General features: G+C 38.7%; 2 protein-coding genes across 4 annotated transcripts in view; one reads left to right on the top strand and one right to left on the bottom strand.

Annotated features, from left to right (window-relative positions):
• LOC107225557 (uncharacterized aarF domain-containing protein kinase 5) overlaps positions 1 to 21,039 on the top strand; it is a 67,469-nt gene that overhangs the window by 778 nt on the left and 45,652 nt on the right. The gene's annotated exons all lie outside the window — the stretch shown is intronic.
• LOC107225559 (tumor protein p53-inducible nuclear protein 2) overlaps positions 374 to 21,039 on the bottom strand; it is a 62,352-nt gene continuing 41,686 nt past the window's right edge. For 2 of the 3 annotated variants that reach the window (XM_015666072.2, XM_015666071.2), the window contains exons 2-4: positions 7,756 to 7,934; positions 6,479 to 6,852; positions 374 to 5,504 (exon numbers count right to left, since the gene is read on the bottom strand). In XM_015666072.2, the coding sequence (XP_015521558.1) occupies positions 5,349 to 5,504; positions 6,479 to 6,852; positions 7,756 to 7,909 (684 nt within the window). In that variant the 5' untranslated portion in view covers positions 7,910 to 7,934 and the 3' untranslated portion in view covers positions 374 to 5,348. Of the gene's footprint in view, positions 5,586 to 6,478; positions 6,853 to 7,755; positions 7,935 to 21,039 lie in introns of all 3 variants that reach the window. The other variant, XM_046730351.1, reaches the window with a different exon arrangement.

Below are 21,039 nucleotides of genomic sequence, written 5' to 3'. Positions count from 1 at the left end.
TAATTATTACTTGTAATATTTATTCGCTCCAACTACAATTCCATATCATCAAATAATAGCCAATGACTATAACTAGTTTACTCAGCTAATTATGCTTCTTATTTTTGTGCCTGCACATCGCTTAAACTTGAACGACAAATGTGGCTTGTAAATCTTGTAAGATCTGACGAAGATATTTAATTTATTTCCGCTTGAAAAATCATCGAGTGAACCCAACCGATATTTTTTTAAGTCCTTTCACTCAGTTTCCGTTCTTGCTTTTTTTTTTGTTATTTACCTATAACGAAATTTCAACACAATTATGAATATAATACACTGAGAAAAATAACATGCTTGAGATAGCGATAAGGAATTCAGTAGATGAACAAAGAGATCATTTTAAATCTTTTATTTATGTTTTTATCACATTTTTCATCTCCGCAGAGGAATTTCATTATTTATTATTACAGTCGTACTTTCTTGCGATCTACGAAAAATACAATATATGTATATTACCCTAACACGTATATGAGTTTTTATTCTTATTTTCATTTTTTTCACTTTTCTTTTTTTTTGCATTCATATTCTCCAGTGAGACTATAAGGAGTTAAGTAATTATGTTATTACAATTACGAAAAATGTACAATTATATACGCAAAGTTAATTATAATTCATCATTATATACGATAAATATAATATTAATAATATATCATTCAACTTTTTGTTTGTCTTATTTTTCTTGTTTTCCTTTCCGTTAAACCTTTTGTTATTTAATATTATCGTCATTATTTTAGTTTGTTTTCTTCGTTTAATAATATTTCGCATCTTTTTGTTCACATTATTTCAATCGTTTATTTTTATTCTCTTTAACTTTAAAATAAACTTTGCAATCTGTTGGGCTATGTCACAGCCAGTATATTTTGTTGAATATATGTATGGTACAAACAACATTTTGATACTTGAAAATCAGATCGCTTCTACTACGGACCCGAACGTTATAATATTTTATAATTATTATAATTACAATATACATAATTATTACTTTTGCGAGAATAAATTATTATAATCGATTACATATTTATCGGCTACTTTGTTTACTTATTCGCATGTTTTAATCATTTATATCGCAAATAAATTATACATCTTCTCACAGTTCACACCGATTGCAATGACGTACTTTATACTCGCGTCACAATAATTATAATGTCCAATAATATGTATAATAATAATAATAATAATCTAAGTATATGGTGGCGGAGGAATTAGGGTTGAACACGCTCAGATGGATCGATATATTTATAAAAGATTTTCATTAAATTTTTCGCAATATAAATCTGTGTGCAATCAAATTACGTAATATAATGTACAAATAGTTTTTTCTTGCGCTCTCATCTCTATTCAACCTTTAATAACCTGATTTGATGCAACAAACCTATAATATTTAGTTTTGTCTATAGTCTAGATTTCATTTCTCAATTTACAATCTAAGAACATGTGTATAGTATACATATATATGTATGCACATATTAATTTATTTATTTCACTTATTTTTATTGATTCACAGTCAATCTATCAATCTTAGTATTAGTAGGTAATTAGAGAGCACGAGACAAGTTTCGCTATATAATTTGTCTTCGTTAGTAAGTATTGCTCTTTCAACAATTATTAATGAACTACTTAAGGTGCGTGGTGTGTGTGTGTGTATGTGTGTGTGTGTTTACAATTATAGTTATAACATGTGCACGCCAACTGACATTATTCATATTTCGAACCGTACGGAATTCTTCTCAAACGTGCAAGATAAAACACGCGGTATTTGTTCAACTTATACCACGGTTATATTATACTATTCCACCTTGATGCAACGTGCTTCGTTTTACTTTGAATGACAATTAAAAATAATTTGAATGAAAAAATATATGCATGCTTGTGTACGTTATTGGTAAAATATTCAGCAATTCGTCGAAAAAAGTTTCCAGCTTAATATAGATGTTTATTAAATATATTTTTGACTCGTCAGAATTCATTATTATAACCATGCACAATCATGTAAGGTTTCACAGTAATCGAACGTTGCATTTCCGTTATGTATAGTTGTATCACATTTGAAAATTTATAGTCTAGCTAGCTATTGACTAATTATTAACAAGATGTATCTTATATTATTGAACGAACACAAACTAAGCACAATTTCATTGTGCAACAACATTAAATCGAGCTATGTATGTATCAAATTGATTATAATTCTCTTTATTCTCTTCCTTTGCTTTTTGTTTTTTCACAAACATCAGTGCAAGTATATAAGAATTCATGAGCATACAGTAATTGCTGCGTATCTATGTGATGTATTTAATATACACGTAATTCATTTACTATCAGAATAGTTTATATAATTGAACACGAATGAAGGAAGATCGCACCAGACAAATTGCGAGTGAACAACAAACGGAGAGTTTATGTAATGGGGAAAAAAAAATCGAACTAGAATTTCCTGACTTTATTTATATCAAAACAAAAAAGGGGGCTTTCTCTCCTGAATAAAAATAAGAATGTAACTACATTATTACACGACCCGCGCAAATTAAGAAAAACGCGCAAAAATCGCCATTTACACCAACAATTGTTAATCATGCATCTGCCATTTTTATCCTATCTTCTTATGCTCCGATTCAGGGACGGGTATAAAATAAGCCAATTTATCGGCGTATGAATATATGCATATGCATATCTTGCGCTGAGGTAATTATAAATTTATACACGTACACGAGTGAAAAGAACAAAATTTTTTTAGAGGAACCTGCAATATTTTTCGATAAATAACAATTACGGATAAGATCTATAGATGCAACAGATTAATTATACTATCAATATTTTAGGTAATAGCCGATTTATATTCTTCATTGTCAGATGATTAAAGGGCTCCGCGAAAATACTGCGCTGGTAATGAAAAAATTATTTACCACCGCTGACCATTGTCCGTTTTCATAAATACATTCTTTCAGTTTATTGTTAATATAGCGAGCTAGTATATCCTTTATATCTATTATAGGTTTATGTTACATTTTTATAGGTCTTTTAAACGAGAAAAAGGGAAATCTTTGAATTGGTTCTTTTTCAATTACGGTGAGTACGTCCCTCGCAAAGTATCGAATCCTTCTTTGCTTTATAGTTCAATTGAATGTTAATTCATTTTTAACCTATATTATACGTTCGTCTACAATCCGAATCTCTCAGTTAATAAGTCTGTGTTTATGCGTAATAATTTTCCATCAGATTCGGCTTGTTTAATTGGCAAAGTCGCTCGAAGGAATTGATACAGGCAGTTTTACGGATATGCGGTACGGTGTTTTGCTGTAATGCGAAGTTTTCAGACTGCAAATATACGAAAAGCACCCGCATATCCACATAATGTCATACACGAATTTTCAAGAACCAACAAAAATATCCGCATCTCGCAAAGACTGTGCTCTTACAACTTATGATACAGTACAAATTTTTATCGCAAAATCGATTTGATTCATTCGAATTAAAATTCACTCACGGTAATATCCTCGCATCCATTCTGAGCGTGTTCATCACTTACACACACATGACACAAACCATTATTGGTATGCGTAATGAAAGACTTAATCGTTTACAATATAATGATGAATAATGATTAATAATTAATGAATTCATAAAACTAATAATTAAAAGTTACAATTAGTTGTATAAAATACTTTTATCATTGTTAGGGCCAGGGTGCACACGCTTCTACATACCTACTGTATACCTATATACGTTTCAAACAATGAACAGATATGAGTGAATCGTCAAGCTTTAAACACAAGGTAGATACTTTTTTTTCCTTTCTTTGTCTTTTTCTCAAATTTTCCGTTATCTTTGTGGTCACACACGTTTTTCCTTTCCTGCGAATATTTGCTTCTTTTCTTTTTTTACATCATACACTTTCACATTAGGTATGTATACATGCGTATATATTTATTTTATGCATGAATGTATATATACTCTATGCCGTATATTATATTCCTTTCTAAGACGTGCAGGTTTCATGTTTCTACGTACGACGGCAAAATTTTGAAAAATTATTAATATAAATTTTTTTATTCCACCAAATCAATTTCATTGTCAGTCAACGTTTTCACGAGTTATGTATATTTATTAATAAATATTCCCTGCCTAATGAATCTAACGTGTTTATCCGATGCTTTTTTTTTCATTTCACAAGTTTCACCACAGAAAAAATGCGATACTTGTACGCCGCGAAATTACGTAGATTTCTACGTACGGTATGTTACATATTGTATACACGGATTTTACTTGGGAAGGGTTATAACGGCCTAATCAGTTTTACTGACTTTTTAATTTCTTCTTTCTTTCTTATCTTTCATTCTTTTTCTTCCCCCGGTATTCAGTTATATTATTTTGCAAATAATTATGATTACATCTCCGTTAACACTTGAAGGTTCGTTTCAAAATGCGTACCTTCCGTTAAAAGAAATCTTCCGTAAAATATTATTTACATCAACGATTTGGGGGTGTGGTTAATATTTCAAGATATATTTGCAACTTTGTGCTGTAAATACTCTCTGAAAGTTGGAAAAAAAAAGTGGAAAAAAATGGAAAATTATCTAGTTTGAAACTATTGTAGGAAAACACTTCCCTCGCCGTGAAACAATACGTTGCTATTAGACTATTGAATATTACTGAAATAACAGGGTGATCAAAACCAACCGATCTATACCTAATTATATGTGAAGACGTGATCAGTAATTATAGAGAAAGAAAAGGGTGAGATTATAATTTTTGCGACAGGTAATTGGAAAAGAATCGGACGTTCGTGATACAAGTTAAATCAGTAATCACTGTAATGAAATAAATATTAAATAATCTGTATGAGTAAATATAGTTTGAAAAGAAACGCGCTTTGGAAAAGAAACATAAGAAAGAAAGAAAACTCAACATACCACCTCACAGCAATTTTTCAACACCCTATATATTTCATATATATATATATATATTGCATATATATATCGTATATATAGCTGGCACATTTCCGTGACTCTTCGATTTTCTTTTACTTCTTTTTCCGTTCAAACTATCAATATCGTAATCAGCCGAATACATACGAGCACGGTGAAACACAATAACGGTATAATAAGAATCGTTAATTAAAGTGTAACCAGCCGTAAAAATAATACAGCGATAAAACAAAAGAATGACAATATCCAATAGCGTAACTACCACCACGTGGTCGAGGGGTCAGAGGGCAGGGGAGGATATATATATATCTATATATATATATAGGGGGTTTTGTTGGTGCGAGGGGGGAGGGGGGCTAGAATGCACCCTGGCCTGAGATCAGACGACTAGCACTTGCGATTGTTGTTTGCGCCGCTGTTTTGCTGACGCAGGCGGTCCTGGCGACGGGGACGTTTCCCCTTGCCGCTTGCTACCTCCCTCACCTTGTTGCCACGCTCCATACGGCCACGTTTCAGAACCTGCGCTGCTCGGTTTTCCAGAACCTGGATTCAAACGATTCGATTATTGTTTAAGAAACGATCCTTCCTTCCTTTATTATTATCTTGCTCGAAGTTGAAACCCGCCTGAAAATAGGGACAACCGTGATTTTTGGCACAAATTTTATTCGTTCAATATGAGGAGGTCAGTTTTGTACTCGTTTCAGGGAATGATGTCGGAAATTTGCAAATCAATATTTTATATAATGTTTATAAACTTCGGTCATAATCAACTCGCTATTTTTAGCCATTTTTTTTTTTTTTCAACTACGAACTGGGGAACAGACTTTGTTCACTCGATAATTTCCATCAAATGTAAACGTATGTTTTCGTTTCAAAGACAAGGAATCAAGAATGCACCACAGGTATACGTACTTCAATGATGTGCGGACATAGAGTCGGTGAAATCGGGAAATTTTGGGTAATAGGAGAATGGGAGTGCCTGTAAAATGAAAAATGTAACGAAATTCTAAAATGGTTGTAACGAAATGCGTCTGACGAAAACATACAAAGAAGAGAAGTGCATCGGGAGGCAGAAACTGTTATAGGATTTGGTGTATTACATCGTATGGTAGAGAGGAGCTGGCTAATCGTGAACCCACGACGTCAACGGTTGAAATTCACACAATTAATAGACAAGTATTTGTGAATTTGATACCGACACATTTCACTATTAATTAATATCTTGCTGCATTTGCCATTACAATATCTTTGAAATGGAAAAGCCAAAATTACGAATGTTATGAAAATGTGGATCATAGTTCAGACAGACCATTACCGAGCGATCAAGATTCCAAATGGTGAAAACTCGGAACGTTACGAACCTTCGCAAATACATACGTCATAAAGCGTTTGTCGAAACTGCGAAGAATTGGTAACGTTCGAACTTTTGATCGTTCCGAATTTTGACCGCTTGATCATTCGTCGTCGTAAGAAAAAAAAAAAAAAAAAAAAATGAATAAACGATTTGAAAAAGGCACCTTTTGCGCGATGCGAAGCTGAACAACTCGGGCCTCCTCATCCCTGGCAGGTCTGTGCTCGTGAATGCCGTTCCTGCGTTGCTGATTTTCCTGAATTTGTTCCCCTCGGTTGTGCCTCTGCCTCGGCAAGCTGGAGGCAGGTTCGGCGTCGTTGGGGGGTGTCGGGCTTGGTTCGGACTCCGCTGGGGTGTCGGGCGTCGGCGGGGGAGTCTCCGGGGTAGCCGGGGGAGCCGCTGCCCGATAAACGGACATGCTCGGGTGTTCTATCAGCAGATCCTCGAGCGGCGACGTCTCCACGTGGATGGGGCCCGCCCTCGTGAAACACGCGGGCGGCGTCACGTACCATGACTCCTCAAGCGGCGTTGTGGCCTCAACTGTGTTAAAATGTCATTTCTCGCGTTAGAGATTTACCTTATTTTTCTACTATTTTATCTTAAATAATCCCAACAATTTCCAATCGCCGCCGATCGACGCGGTGCTTATAAGCAATTCGGTTAGCCTCGTACACCGATAAAATTTTCCAATTGCGTAGTTACTTAACAGTACTTAACTACTGTCTTCGTCTCTCACCGTGACTGAATACGATTTTCACAATTCAACCCGAAAAATCTGTAGTATGATGTTACCACCCTTATTCGATACGTAATATCACGTTCTTGCGTACATGAAGTGATGTTCGAAGTCTTGTTTATATATTGAAAAACATGTAGTAATAACCGAAGGGACGTATTAATATGAAATAAAATTTCCTCACAGAACACAATGACCAAGTGCCACATTTCGCAAAATAAAAAGAAAGAGACACCGGGTCGTAAAAAGAAAACAAAAAACACCGCTAACACCGATTCGAACGATGACGCAAGACGATGGACAGCTTTTTTCTGTTTTTTTTTTTTTTTCTTCTTGTTTCACATCTAGCCGCCGTTTATGGTTGTGTATATCAATGAGATAAAACCCGGCGTGCTGCAATATAAATAATGTGCAGAGACGGAGGTTGTGATGACGATAGACTTGAATTAACGCGATGATTAGATGTAGACTAGATAGGATAGCTGACGCTATTTCATCTTGAAATATTGTATCAAACTCTTCGCATCGGTTAATCAGCTAGAAGCTGTCTATCTTCAACGAATCTAGTCTCGTGTTCGTTTGCAAGCAAGTATATGGTGTAGGTATATAATAGAGTAAATTGGCACTGGGGTGTGTCGTCACGACATGTATATGTATATTTACCTAATTGCAAGTAACGAGTGGACGATATCGAAAGCTTTGCTTACCAGCACGGTCAATGAGGATCCAGTCATCGCCCTCAACCTCAACCTCTTTAAGCCTAGTCTCAACGGAGAGCGATACCCCGTTTGGATCATCCTCGTGAACGTCATGAGCGCTAAGACTACCCCCCAGCAGGTAGTTCGCCAAGCTGCTCAGCATTCTGACCTCCTTCCTAGATTACTCGCTGTAAAAATATAAAGAGAAGAAATTGTTGAAACGAATCGGCATCGTCAAACTATCAGCGTCGAATGAGACGATATGCTTTTAAAAAAACCTCAGTCACGTATAAATGAGCACATTTTTTCATCGCTATACACCCGATATAGCACATTATTACACAATTCTCGTATTCGGTATAATGCTGCATTTAGTTGACATGATTTTGGTAACTCTGACATCATTTTGATGTAACAAACAGTCGGTTAACCAAATTAGATTCGTTGCTGTAACCCATTTAGTACCGAGCACGGCACAAGGCACCACGAAAACTGTAGGGAAACATTTCGAACGACGTGTATTATACACTACCTACGTATATTGGATATTTCTGTGTATGGAGGGGACAAAAAAAAAAATACGATCATTTTTTAACGCGGTTCGGTTACACGTACATAACAAATACGCAAACTAAGCTGTCGCTCTTCGGACGAACAAAAAACCTTATACAAACGCCTCGTTTGGCTGGTAGAAAAAACCAACCAGAATGGGGGGGAAAAAAAAACACGTTTGAACCTGCACGGTTCACTTCAATTGCCCGAACAACCTTTGATATGATGTCATCATACTCGCGCTAGCCTGAATGAAATAAAAAACGAAAAAACCGACAAGCAGCGGTTCTCATTCCTGTCTTTCCCATATATTTGTAAGATTTGTTGATATTCTTTTTTCGTGGATACTTTACACCGTCTCTGAAGCGTGTAAACCAGGCCGGTTGCGATTTAATATAAAATTAAAATGGCCTTGCAATGGTCCGAAATTGCGCTTATTTCCCTGCGAGGGAGACGTGAAAGTCAACCTTTCCGCGATACGTTTATAAGTATGTACCGACAGAAAAGTATAAGGAACGAAACGAAGGAGAGATAAATTTCTGTAAAATATATAGAGATTGGAACATCGGTGCTACAAGGTCGCATCCGGTTTTCAGCAGCGGCGCGGGTCGAATCCTCGCGATTAGAATTCAACGTATCACGATGATGTAGACGAGGTGTCAAGGCCTGACGCAGAACAACTACTGCGGCTACAACATTTCGTCGCATCGCTGATATACATTATACATGTATTATATCGTACGCGTACAGGCGCGACGTGTTACGCTACGCATACGTATGCATACGTAAAGTGTATCGTGCGTGTGTGTGTGTGTGTGTATGTATATATATATTTATAGTAACGAATTGACCAATCGAGTATAAAGAAGAGGAGCCGCAGACACGGCAAAGCTGTGTTCGTTCGGTTTAATCGGTGATTAGCTTTCATTATTAGCTCGGTTTTACAGCCGGGGCGCTTGCGCGCAGCAATCAAGAAACGCCCGATCCTCCGTCGCGAATCGTTTTGACCTCGTTGCCGGCCGACTTGACGCTGCAACAGCAGCTCGCCTAATTATAGTATACTACGACACTACTTACAATTCGCCTCTCAATCGATTCTTTATGATACAATTATAATCTGCACATGTCATATTGTTCGAATAAAGCTTCGTTGCAGGTTTATAGGTAAATGGAATAATACACGTGCATCAATTGTTCTGTAACATAAATCGACGTTCGCAACGCAAACGGGTTTACCGAAAATTCAAAGCCATTACACCGTCGATCGACGCGATAAGAAACCTCCTGTGCACTAGGTTACAGTAGGCTTGAATTGCAGAGAGGGAACTGTCAGCGACGCTGCAAGCTGTAAGTTCTATGGTAGTGTATAATAGTGTTACGTAGAGCGCTTCAAGTGGCGCGATTCCGTCCGATTGTAATTGTTGCATTGGCCCGGTTTCGCTGACAGATTTGTTTTTTAATATTGTTATTTTTTCTGTGCAAAGGTGGGGGGGGGGGCTGAATACAAAAAAAAAATACTATTTTATGGCCATACAAGCTGGCTGATGTGAAATTATGTACACCTCAGCGATAATATAGGTGCGTAATATTATTATAATTGAGGTATGAAGAGAGAGAGAGGGAGAGAAAGAGAGAAACGGACAAAATCCTTGAAATTACGTTCAATGTGGTTGACATTGATATAAAAGTGATTTTAGTATTTCGTGGCGTTTACAATATGTGCTATTCCGGCCTGTCGGAGGAGGCATCTTTTTTTTTACTTCACAATTATTAACCACTTTTTATTATCCTACATATTAACCGTTACGCTCTAGTTGCATCTTGCGCAATGTAATTCACGATGTGTCTGTGTGTGTGCGTGTGTAGGTCAGCTGCGTAGGTATACCTTGTACACCTGTATAACTGACTCGATGAAAACAAGGAGAAAATATACCCTGCCATGGATGATGAATTACAGTAACCGACCGTCGGCTGCACCGGTCCACAGAGACTGGCTGTTTACTCATTAAACTTGAGAATTATTCAGCCTCATCAATCCTGCTCCAGCTACGCTCGAAATTTTGCCAATAATACGTACTCGAAATTAGGTCCGCGTCATCGCAACATATAATCATGCACGTATAAACGATGTATACGTATTGTCGGCAGACACTCGCGTAAATTAATTGTTATACAGTTATGCAGAAAACGAAACTGTCGCAATTACAATGCGCGAATGAAACCTGTAATGAGAGAAAATTGTTTCTTTTTTTTTTTCTTTGTCTATATCACATCACTTTACATGCGGTGCATTTTCCCCGCAACGTTTCGCTAGGCAGGCTATAGCCTGTAAATATTACAGTGGGTATAACTTTCGTTTGATAATCGAAACTCGCGAAAACCGACCGCACAAGCGACTCGATTGTTCAGGTAGTGTATCTAATGAGTATCGAAGTGCAGGTTGTCCATATAAATCGTGCGTCGCGTCTCACTGCTGCAGATTTCCCCGCGTTCAAACTAAACGGGCTTCTACATGCATCGGCCGTGTACAGCTGACTCACATCACCTTTCCACCTCGACCGACTGGGCTTCGCCTCGAGTTTTCGCCTCGTCATGCACATTGATTTTAACATTATGAACTCAAGCACCTTCAAGAGCTTGTCGATATCAGCAAAACCACCCGGCGTTTCTGCCGTTTCGTGATGAACCGTTTCCTTGTCAATTAACTCGTTAAAACTGTCGGATCGAATGGCGGTCGTAAACTTATCGCGACGTCGATTCAACCGACAGTCGTTTCAAGATAAATTGGTCAGCGAAATTTTTCAATCAACCTTGCACACCCTCTAAATATGAATCGTTGCGGTTATACTACTGGAAAAATCAGTGAAATGTCATTGAAAAGTTACACCGAATCCGCGATTCATATGCACTGACTTTTTTCCAGTGGTATACCAGCAACTGATTCAAACTTGAAAAGAGTACGCTTAACTCTCGATTGCAGTCTCAACGCAGCAACACAGTTTCGCAAATGTTTTAGCGCGTTGTTGTGCACGGATTCCAAAGCGAACTTGCCGTTGGATGTAAATCCGAACGAAGCGACAGCCAGGTTGCATTCTCGAAGCAAAACACTGTGTTCCTGCTTCCCACGCCTTGCCATTACGGATGTGATGAGTTTGTCTGTAGGGTAGGATCGATTTCGCTAGAAGCGGTGAATGCGTGAAATAGGTACGACAGCTCAATAGAGCACACGGTGTATATGCAAAACGTGCAACGAAAGCTACCAAGAAGGTCACGCGACACGTTAAAAAATGCACTGGGTGCAGTATAACAGATTATAGCGGTAAACGTATGCCGAGATATACATCGAGGACATCGATGTGGCGTCGTGAAATTCACGAGTTTGTAGAACGATCTCGAGCCGTTTGCAGAAATGATGTATCTGCAGGTTATCGCACGATGGGCGTGTATGTGTGGCGATTGAAAATAATTTCCGGTGTTCTCGTTCATTTTTATGTATGTTTATCTTCTTTTTTTCTCCTGTAATTTCGCGTTACGTTTATATTATCGCCGGTGAAGATTTAGCGTTATTCGATAGCTGTACGCGAGTTGTATATATCGACACAATTTGCAGTGACTCGATTTTATGTGGCTTGAGAGCCTGCAAAGTAAATTCAGTTTGCCCGCCGTGTATTTCGCCATAGTTAGAAACGATGTGATATGGAAAAAATTAGGTGACGTCGAAGGACAGGAATCGGTTTCACCTTAGCGGGTTTTCAATTTTCCGGTTTATTCCGAGCGCCAAGCTTTTCACACCGACTGCGCAATGGCTCAACTTTGAAGCTTGCGTAAGTCTATTTATAGATAAATCAAGATGCGGTACAAAGCATACCTGCCTGATATATTATAAACCCCATGTATAACTACACGAAGATATTACAGGACGATAGTAACTACGTCGTAAGATAAATTTCACAACTATCTTTTATCATATCCAAAACACGTCGTTAAATCAAATCCACTCGCAGATACAAGACATGAGTTGCACCTTGCGAATTTGTCTTAAATATATTTCTCCCCCTTTTCTCTCTCTTCTTCGCGTATAAATTTATCGTTCAAGAACCGATAAATCTCCAATTCGCCGATCACCTGATCGAAATCGACAAACGCGCTCTGCGAGGCAGAGAAGGATGGTAAAACGGAAGCCGAATTCTACCGGGTTGATGCGCGAGCCCAAAGACAAGGTCGGGATGCCTGACAAGGCGATCGTGCAGAACTCGCATGGAATTACGTATATACGAGTATGTATAATAGATACCGTTGAAACTGTGCCACTCGGCCGACCAACGACGCACAAATAACAAAGCATAATAGCTGGTGTTCGTTAAATCGCTCGACGAGTTGCGAGCTGCGGTCGGCATATTTTCTACCATTGCGGATAGTGATTAGTTGGAAGGGCACTGTGAGGGAGTAGCGAATATCGCGTGCGCTTCAACGTACATCGCACGCATCGGAAAATTGCGTATTATCTTTCGCCCGCTTGCGTGTCTCGTTGGCGGTTCTAAAGTATCGCGAGGCTTCGACGATTTGAAAATGCGGAAGAGCTAATTCTTTAAAGAGAAATAAATTTGACGGTATAAGGATTTTCTCCGCAAATAATCTTTACGGTACGGCGTATTATTCTTGTTTGCATACGTCACACGTTCGCAAATTACGTGTAGTTTATTTATCGTAAAGCGGTAAAATATTTGTAAAGCGGTAGGAGAATAAACGATTCGTTAGACCGCCGCTTTGAGCTTGCCTACTAACATCTATTCAGGCAACAATCACGAGGAATGAACGTGCGCTAATAATAAAATCCAGACACGCTTCGTTCGGACGATTTTAACGGTAGCCGTAACCGCGGAAGCGTAGAACCTGCACCATGAGGCATTTAACCACAAAGATGGTGTGTGCAGCGTGCCGTTTCAACGACCGTCACACAATCGCTTGTCCGCGTCATTAACAGACCCGGTTGATTTTTCGGTTTATGATAAATTTTAGTACCATACTTTGCCCGCGAAAGAAAAAATTTTGAATAAATTGTTTCGACGACACGCGCTGTGTATAAACGTGTCATTACGGAAGTAGCAAAATTTTCCCATACATACCGGAGAAGGAAAAGTTGAAAAAAAAAATTAAATAAAATAATAAAATAACCAAAGAAAAGCCATTAAAATGCAATCGTCTTATACAGAATTATTTGCGAGACTTCGGTCAGCTTTTTCTTCTTCCATTGACTCACCATGTGTAAAAATTGCGACATATCGCTGCGTTGTAAAGCGAGACGTCTGCCGAACATGTTGATAAACGGTTTTCAATTTTTTTAACACATCCTATTCGGTCTTTAAAAATTTACTCTCCGTAAGAAGATAGAAATTATCTGAAAGAACGGAGTGACGGTGTAGTTGGATTTGACGTAATTAATCATGTCTTTGCGGATGCATAAACGGGTTGTACAATAGAAAAGTGTCGATCGCTTTAGGCGAGCTTGAACTTGAATTTCTGTGTATTAGGTTCGCGTCGAAGCATCGCGGGTATTTAAAACAGGAATAAGTTTAACGCCCGATTACTTCCACTCGGAGGGAAACCCACGAACGACCCGCCGACCCGGCCGAGGGTCCTGCTTATGAATATTCCCGAAACTCTCGATCTCCATTCGTTCGTTATGCATGAGTTTGTTTACTCACGCGTAAGATTTTCGCAGACTTTGCATTACGCCGAGTCACTTTTCAGGTGTAGTAAATACATCCATGCGACGCAACGACGAATGTGCAACACGTCTCGATACACAACTTGACGTGTGACACTGGACGTTGTTTAAATCGATGCATTTTTAAGCATCGAAACAAGGGTTAAAAGTTTTACAGATGCGTAAAGAACTGGCAGTTTTGATATATATGAATTTTAAAACGTTACGATTTCTTGTCGATGTCTGGACCTATAAATTCCGAGACTAAAGCTCCCGAACTTGCGCTAAAAATTGACGAGTCTGCGTAGCCTGCACGGTTTATAAGTATTAAATTGCTTCTGAACCGCGGATCATCTGTTCAAACACACTTGGACCGAGAAACCCTGAGACGCAAAGTGTTGCAAAAGTCATCGATTTGCGGGAGAAATAAACAACATAAATTGCGAAGCGTACGTTTTCTTCCAGATCTCTTCGTACCGGGTGTTTCTTTATTCCCTATTCCGGTATACACGATCGGTATTATTACCTCGCCTAACCGCCATCCCCCGACACAATAACCCATAGCAGGCGTAATAAAATTGATGGATTTCCCGATGTTAACCTCGGCAAAGTGCCAGCCGTTTCCGAAGGTTACACACACGAACACGCGCGGTTGCACTAGACAGGAATTCGCGCCCCCGTCAAAGAAAATTGTTGCTTCAAGTGAATTACCGCGAGTTCCGGGGTAGAAAAAACAAAACATTAATCCAACTACCACGCCTTATATATACTTATCACGCTGCTGCACGAATTATACAAAAAGAAAGCGATGGGATTAATTTCATGATATTTGTACGCTGTATATATTTTTTAACCAAGATCAAAATGTTGCGATGTTGCCAAATAAAAAAAAAAATTAATAAAATAATATAAACAACAACATTGCCACGTACAGCTTATAGTGTAGAATGTATAAACAATTACGATCATTATTATTTTTTATGCATATCAAGTTGAGGAATATATTACAGCTACGATCGACTTGCAATTTGGAATGTATCGGAAAGCTTTATGCATACGAATGCATCATAGAGAGAGCTGCAGATGCATGGGCGTAGCATTGCTAGTACAAGAATTATTGTAATACATCTGTATTTTGCAGGTTCGCTGAAAGCTTAAACTTATATGTATATATACTGTGTGTGTGTGTGTGTGTACATATATATTTATTGCCGAAGAAACGCGTAATCACCGCGTGATCTGCGATACCGATCCTCCGTTAACACGTGACGAGCTCGTGCTTCTCTCGTGTCACCGAAAATCCACCAAAGAACGTCACGCGACTCTCGAACGGTTCTCGGATCGCTTTTCAATCTATACAGAATCACGTTCCCCGATAGAAATTTACAAGTAATCGTAAGCAGTCTCGAATCGATAACGAATTCCTCGCGATTCGATAGCGGTGATAAAGGAGGGCGAACGATCGCATCGAGTTGCAAATAATAGAAAATATTTAAAAAAAAAAAAAGAAGAAATTTTTGGATAAAATGCGGCAACTTGTATCTTGCACAGGTATACATATACATACGATGTATATATGGTGTATGTACAGTAGATGCGAAAAGAACAAGACAATTTCGCAGTGCCAAAATCTTGGTTGTTACCAGAGGCGTGCGGAGTACATTACGATAGTCGGGTAGGTTATAACTTGATAGATCGTAAGAGGGAATAAAGTAGGCGTCGAATCAAGGCGAACGGTGCAAAATCAGGCGGCAATGGCAGCGCCGCGCATCGAGTCCATTCTCGAGGACGTAGAGTCGAAGCGTTGTTGGCCGGATTGTACAGCCTGAACATACCTTATACCTGTACATCGGGTATGCTTAACGAGAGTTTGCCAAACGCTCTATGCCGGGTTTATATTTAAAAGTTGTGTAATTGCTTCCTGGACGCGACGCCGCCGTCAGAGAAACAGAAAGACGTAGGTACACGACGCAGAGCTACACACGAGCTTGCCTTACGTTACACAAAACACGCGCTTTCTGCGTACTTGTTGTACCTGTACGCCCGAGATTGCACGTATGCGAATATGCGTGCATGCTAAATTATTCACCGACATCAACGAGCGCTCGACGAGTCTGTGTCGTCGCATACGCGTATTACATTAACTATATCGGCGTAGCCACGGTAGTCGGAATGATAAAATCTCTCGGTGGAAAGAAAAAATTCCACAAAGTTAGTTATTGAAAATATTGGTTGTTATATAACGCAACGCATACCTTGCGTTATGTAATAATATCGTGGATACAAATGCGTTTCAAGCTTCACGGTCGTTCGGTCGCATCTTTCTTTTTTCCACTCTTCTTTCAAAATCGCCGTGCGAGTTATACTCTGCAATAATTGCGTCCCAGACGCATCTCTGACGTTGTTTATGACACTACTACGAATAGGAACCCTGCCATACCCGTTGAGTATACTTTTTTATACGCATGTGTTACATGTACGCATTATCTTTGAGCGAACGTATTCATTCATTAATTAACCTTATAAATCAAGAGATAAGGTGCGTGTATGCTCTCGCGAGATGCGCGATAACCGGTTACGGAAATAACCGTTGCATAATTTATAGTAGCCGACAAGTGCACATTTGGCCAAATGCATAACGATAAACGTTGTACGAGGAATTTATTACAGAGCGTAAAATTGCATCGGCGTATCGAAACTGACGTACAGAGATATTTTCGGTTGAGGAAAAGTAAGAAAATGGAGAATCTAGAAAAAAAAAAAAAATTAATAAAAATAAATCGTCGATAACGATGAGACAAAATCGCTGCAGATCCAAAAATTATAGTCTGTATATTATATTTCAACCGAAAAACAAAATTTCCTTGCCGATCGCAACTGTTCGTATGAACAATAACAAAAAAATAAATAAATAAATAAATAAACTAAAAATAAATGAGATCCTTTCACGGTGAAGAATAATAACAAAAATTCTTCTCATTTCAAAGTAATTACAAACATATAATGTATACTATGCTCGGTCTGCAGCGACTTGTACAGGATATAACATAACGATCATCGGGCGTAGATTAATAATTTTCACTCGTCTCGCAACCTAACGCAATCTCAATTTCGAACATACTTACCTATAATGTAAAACGATTAAGTTTTTGTAATAGCGGACCAAGGGGCAAGGTAAAGAAAACTGGCCCAGCAGCCAAGCAGCCGTTCCCAATTTGTTTCAAATCTAAGCCGACACGTGTCCCTTATACATGCACACACATATATCTACATGCCGTATAATAAAGGCGCCATCGCATCAAAGCCGCGGGCCTAATATTGTAACATCACACGTACGCACATGTATGTATGTATTACAAGTTTATCGCAACTTGTATAACAAACAGGCCCTTCGTCCATGGTTACAACAGATCCACTCGCGAGAGGCTGACTGAATACGAGTTTGCAGGGCGTCTCGTCTCGTCTTTCTAAGCAGGCAATTAATAATTCCACTGCCGACCTTTATTGCGGTCAGATTTCCCAAGTCCGTCTCTTTGAGACGGCGCCAAACTCGACGGCAGAAGAATGCTTCAAAGATTTAAAACTCATATTCGGATACGTCCGACTACACGTATATTTACGATTTATTTTTCTTCTTTTATTTTTCGCCCCCTACCCCTGCAAGTTTCTCCCATATAAGCGACGCGTAAGCGATTCCGAATTACGTATCAGCATTTTTCACATTTTCTTCCACAAGGAAGATAAAATTGTCCTTCTGTTTTCTATACACTATTCGGTTTCTTTCAAATCTCTAATATATAGTAGAGGTGCAGGGGGTAGAGGGGGAGATTAGCTAAGCAACGTTGTCATTATACGAGGGAGTGCTTATCGCGCGTTGCGCCTATAATATAAGGTTGATGGAGAACAAACACGGTAATTCTTATCAGTTATCTCGGCTGCGAGAACGAGAGAAAAAAAAAATAACGTTTAAAAAATCAAATAAATAATCAAAGCGGAAATAAAAACGCGCCCGTCAGCCCGTCGCTGTCTGGACATCGCGCATCGCAATTTTATCGCTGCGGCGCGGCTGCCGATGAGATTCGATATCAAGTTAAAACTCCGGGTCAAAGATTCGCGTCGTATAATATATTATTCTTATTATATACTATTTCGATATTGTATCGTCGATGAACGCGTTGCAAAGAGAAACGGCAAATTTTTAAATACCTGTAATATTCTGTAGCTAATATTGCAGGTGTGTGTAAGACGGTCAGGGTGTGTTGCAAATCGCTTATACGTAATAATAGTAGTAATCATAATAACAACGATTTGCTTGGACGTGGGACTTTCATTTTCCTTCAAGTATATCTGGGCACACCTTTGACTATCCGGCGCAAAAGTTCTGGTACGTTATATTATTTGACGACTTGCGAATAAAATATTAAAAAATAAAGGTTAGCAAATGACTAAACTTTTCACAGCATATTTACTATTTTCAATCGAGTAAAATTGTTACAAGTATTACACAATTCGAAGCAGTCAATACAAGTTTTTGTAAAATAAAACAGTTTTATTTATATAATAAATCTATGTAACGATCTGTAACGAACTGTACTGTTATAATTCTAAATCGCCCCTCCTTCTGAACAATTAATCGATCCGCTGACCGTGATCCTTGTAATATACACGTACACGATAACCTCGCCTCTGCGATCAATGTCACGCATTTAAGTGGACATTAAACATATGCAATGTAGCTATGCAAATTGTACACTCAATAAAGAAACATAATATATTAATTAATCGATTAACGCGTGTTTCGCCGATTTTAGATGGCCCGATCGATGCATGATGGTACTTTACACCCCTCCCTTCGTTCTCAATTCACTCTTTTGAACTTTGTTTACCGCGCATTTCTTACACGCACGACGATACGAAAGCTCGAACAAAGAGAATTTTGTTAGGTAAAACTTCGTTTCTCTCCACTGATGATATAACGCGACGATGTTGGTTATAATCGCTAAAAACTTGAATAACATATTCACACAAGGGTTGAACGATTACATTCATATTATAATAAATTTACAACATTGTTCCCGTATAATTGTTCGTCAATCCGCGTATCCCTTCCTTTCCGCGGGATATCGAAAATCCCTCCGCAGGACACGAGAGAAACCGGGATGAACGACGCAGGCGCGACGAGCTCTCGCATCCCCGCCAGGCCGGGAGAAAACGGGAAGTAATATCGCCCCGACCCAGGAAGCAAGTCTTCGACCCGCCCCTTCCAGCCCCTCCTTGGCATTCAGCCTGCGGTCAAGGCCGTCCGTGAAACGGGGAACAAAAAAAGGTTTGAAAAAAAAATATAATAAAAAAAACCAAGGACGCGAAACCACTTCGGGTTCGCAATTTCGTTCGGAGTTTCTCTTATGAATTGGATCGTTGCTATATCGTTGTTCGGGGGCTAATCTACGGGAAAAAGGGGGGAGGAAAACGTGGAAACGAAGGAATAAAACGGAGAAAGGTATAAATAAAATGTCTCGAGACGTGTGTAACAAAAAGTTTACCGTCGGTCGAGTAAATCGACGCATAGTTTTCGACGGACAATTTCATTCTCGAAACAATTAATTTGTTTATTATTTGTACTGAAAATTGAGTATGCGCAAACTTGTCAAGTATACTCGTTACGAGAAAGAATAATTCTTTTACCGGAATGGTAATGAATTGTTATTATTATTATTTGTTATTTTTACGACGCAACAAGCTTAATCTCTTTTTAACAACTTTGCCCTTGTCTCCGTTGCATTTTAGACCGTGGTCGAAGGTATTCGAGCTACATGAAAGCCAAGACGATTGTTGGCAAGAGCTGGTATCCCAGTTTACGTCAATCGCAGCGCGAATAATTTTCGGATACGGTTGCGTTTGCATAATTTGTAAAAACATCTGATTATTACAAAATAATTTCGAGCAATTACACGTATCTGTGTATATTCGTAAGCCGTTATACAGCGTCTCGATATATTTATACGCAGTAGAGTAAATGAAAGAACCGAGAGACGCACGAATGCACGAATAAAATCGTCCATACATTAATTGATGATATAATCTGATATGTAAAACGTATGCATGGTATCCACTGAGAGCGGACGAACGGATGTGAGGTGGCTGGTTTGTAATTACGACGGAAAAATGGGATACATGAAAGAAGAAGGAAAAAAAAAAGAAAAAGAAAGAAATAAAACGTAGACAAATAATAATTACGGAAACTAGGACTCTTTTTTTTTACAGGAAGTCGTACAACAGTGACGTTATGGACACTGTATGGTTGAAACGGGACAAGCGCATGGTTCCAGGAAAGTGTTAAGCCTATTTACACCCTCGCCGAGAGTATCTGGCGCGGAACTCTTTCGAATAGATTACGTAGAATAATGGTGAGATAGATAGAGAGCTAAAGAGAGAGAGAGAGAGAGAAAGCCAAGGGATAAAAAACGGGGCTGAGAGGGAAAAAAAGAGAAAAGAAAAAACACTAGACAAAAGAAAACGATTATCTCAATTCGCCGCGTCTAATTCACCATTTCAAACGGCTGCTTTGTAGACGGAAATTCGCGTTTTCATCACTGTCCAACTTACAACGTTCACGGCTGCCGCACATATGCTGTTTTACACCGTCTATAGGATGTTCAGAAAAACACGAAGCGTTTACGGGAAGTTGTCGGAAATAATTTGTAATTGTCATCTCCAACGATTGCAGCGTAGCTCGAGTGATGCTGTACACAAAATTATTTTCACTTTATTTCAGGCCCCTCGATATATCGGTTAATTTCCACTGTTTTCGCAGACTGAACATTGAAGTAATATCACGGTAACAACAATCCAGAGTTAAATATATATATATAAATCGGTCAATCACCATGACATCGACATAATGCATATAATCGTATAAATGTGGCAGGTCGAGTACAAGAAAAGTCGCATCGTCACCTTGTCGCTAATGATTTACCTCCCCGCCTCTCTCTCTCTCTCTCTCTCTCTCTCTCTCTTTCTCTCTCTCTCTCTCT

The sequence above is a fragment of the Neodiprion lecontei genome, chromosome 2 (genome assembly GCF_021901455.1).
Source record: "Neodiprion lecontei isolate iyNeoLeco1 chromosome 2, iyNeoLeco1.1, whole genome shotgun sequence".
Lineage (NCBI taxonomy): Eukaryota > Metazoa > Arthropoda > Insecta > Hymenoptera > Diprionidae > Neodiprion > Neodiprion lecontei.
The sequence above is the reverse complement of the archived record's forward strand: the minus strand, read 5'-3'. Positions and strand labels throughout refer to the sequence as shown.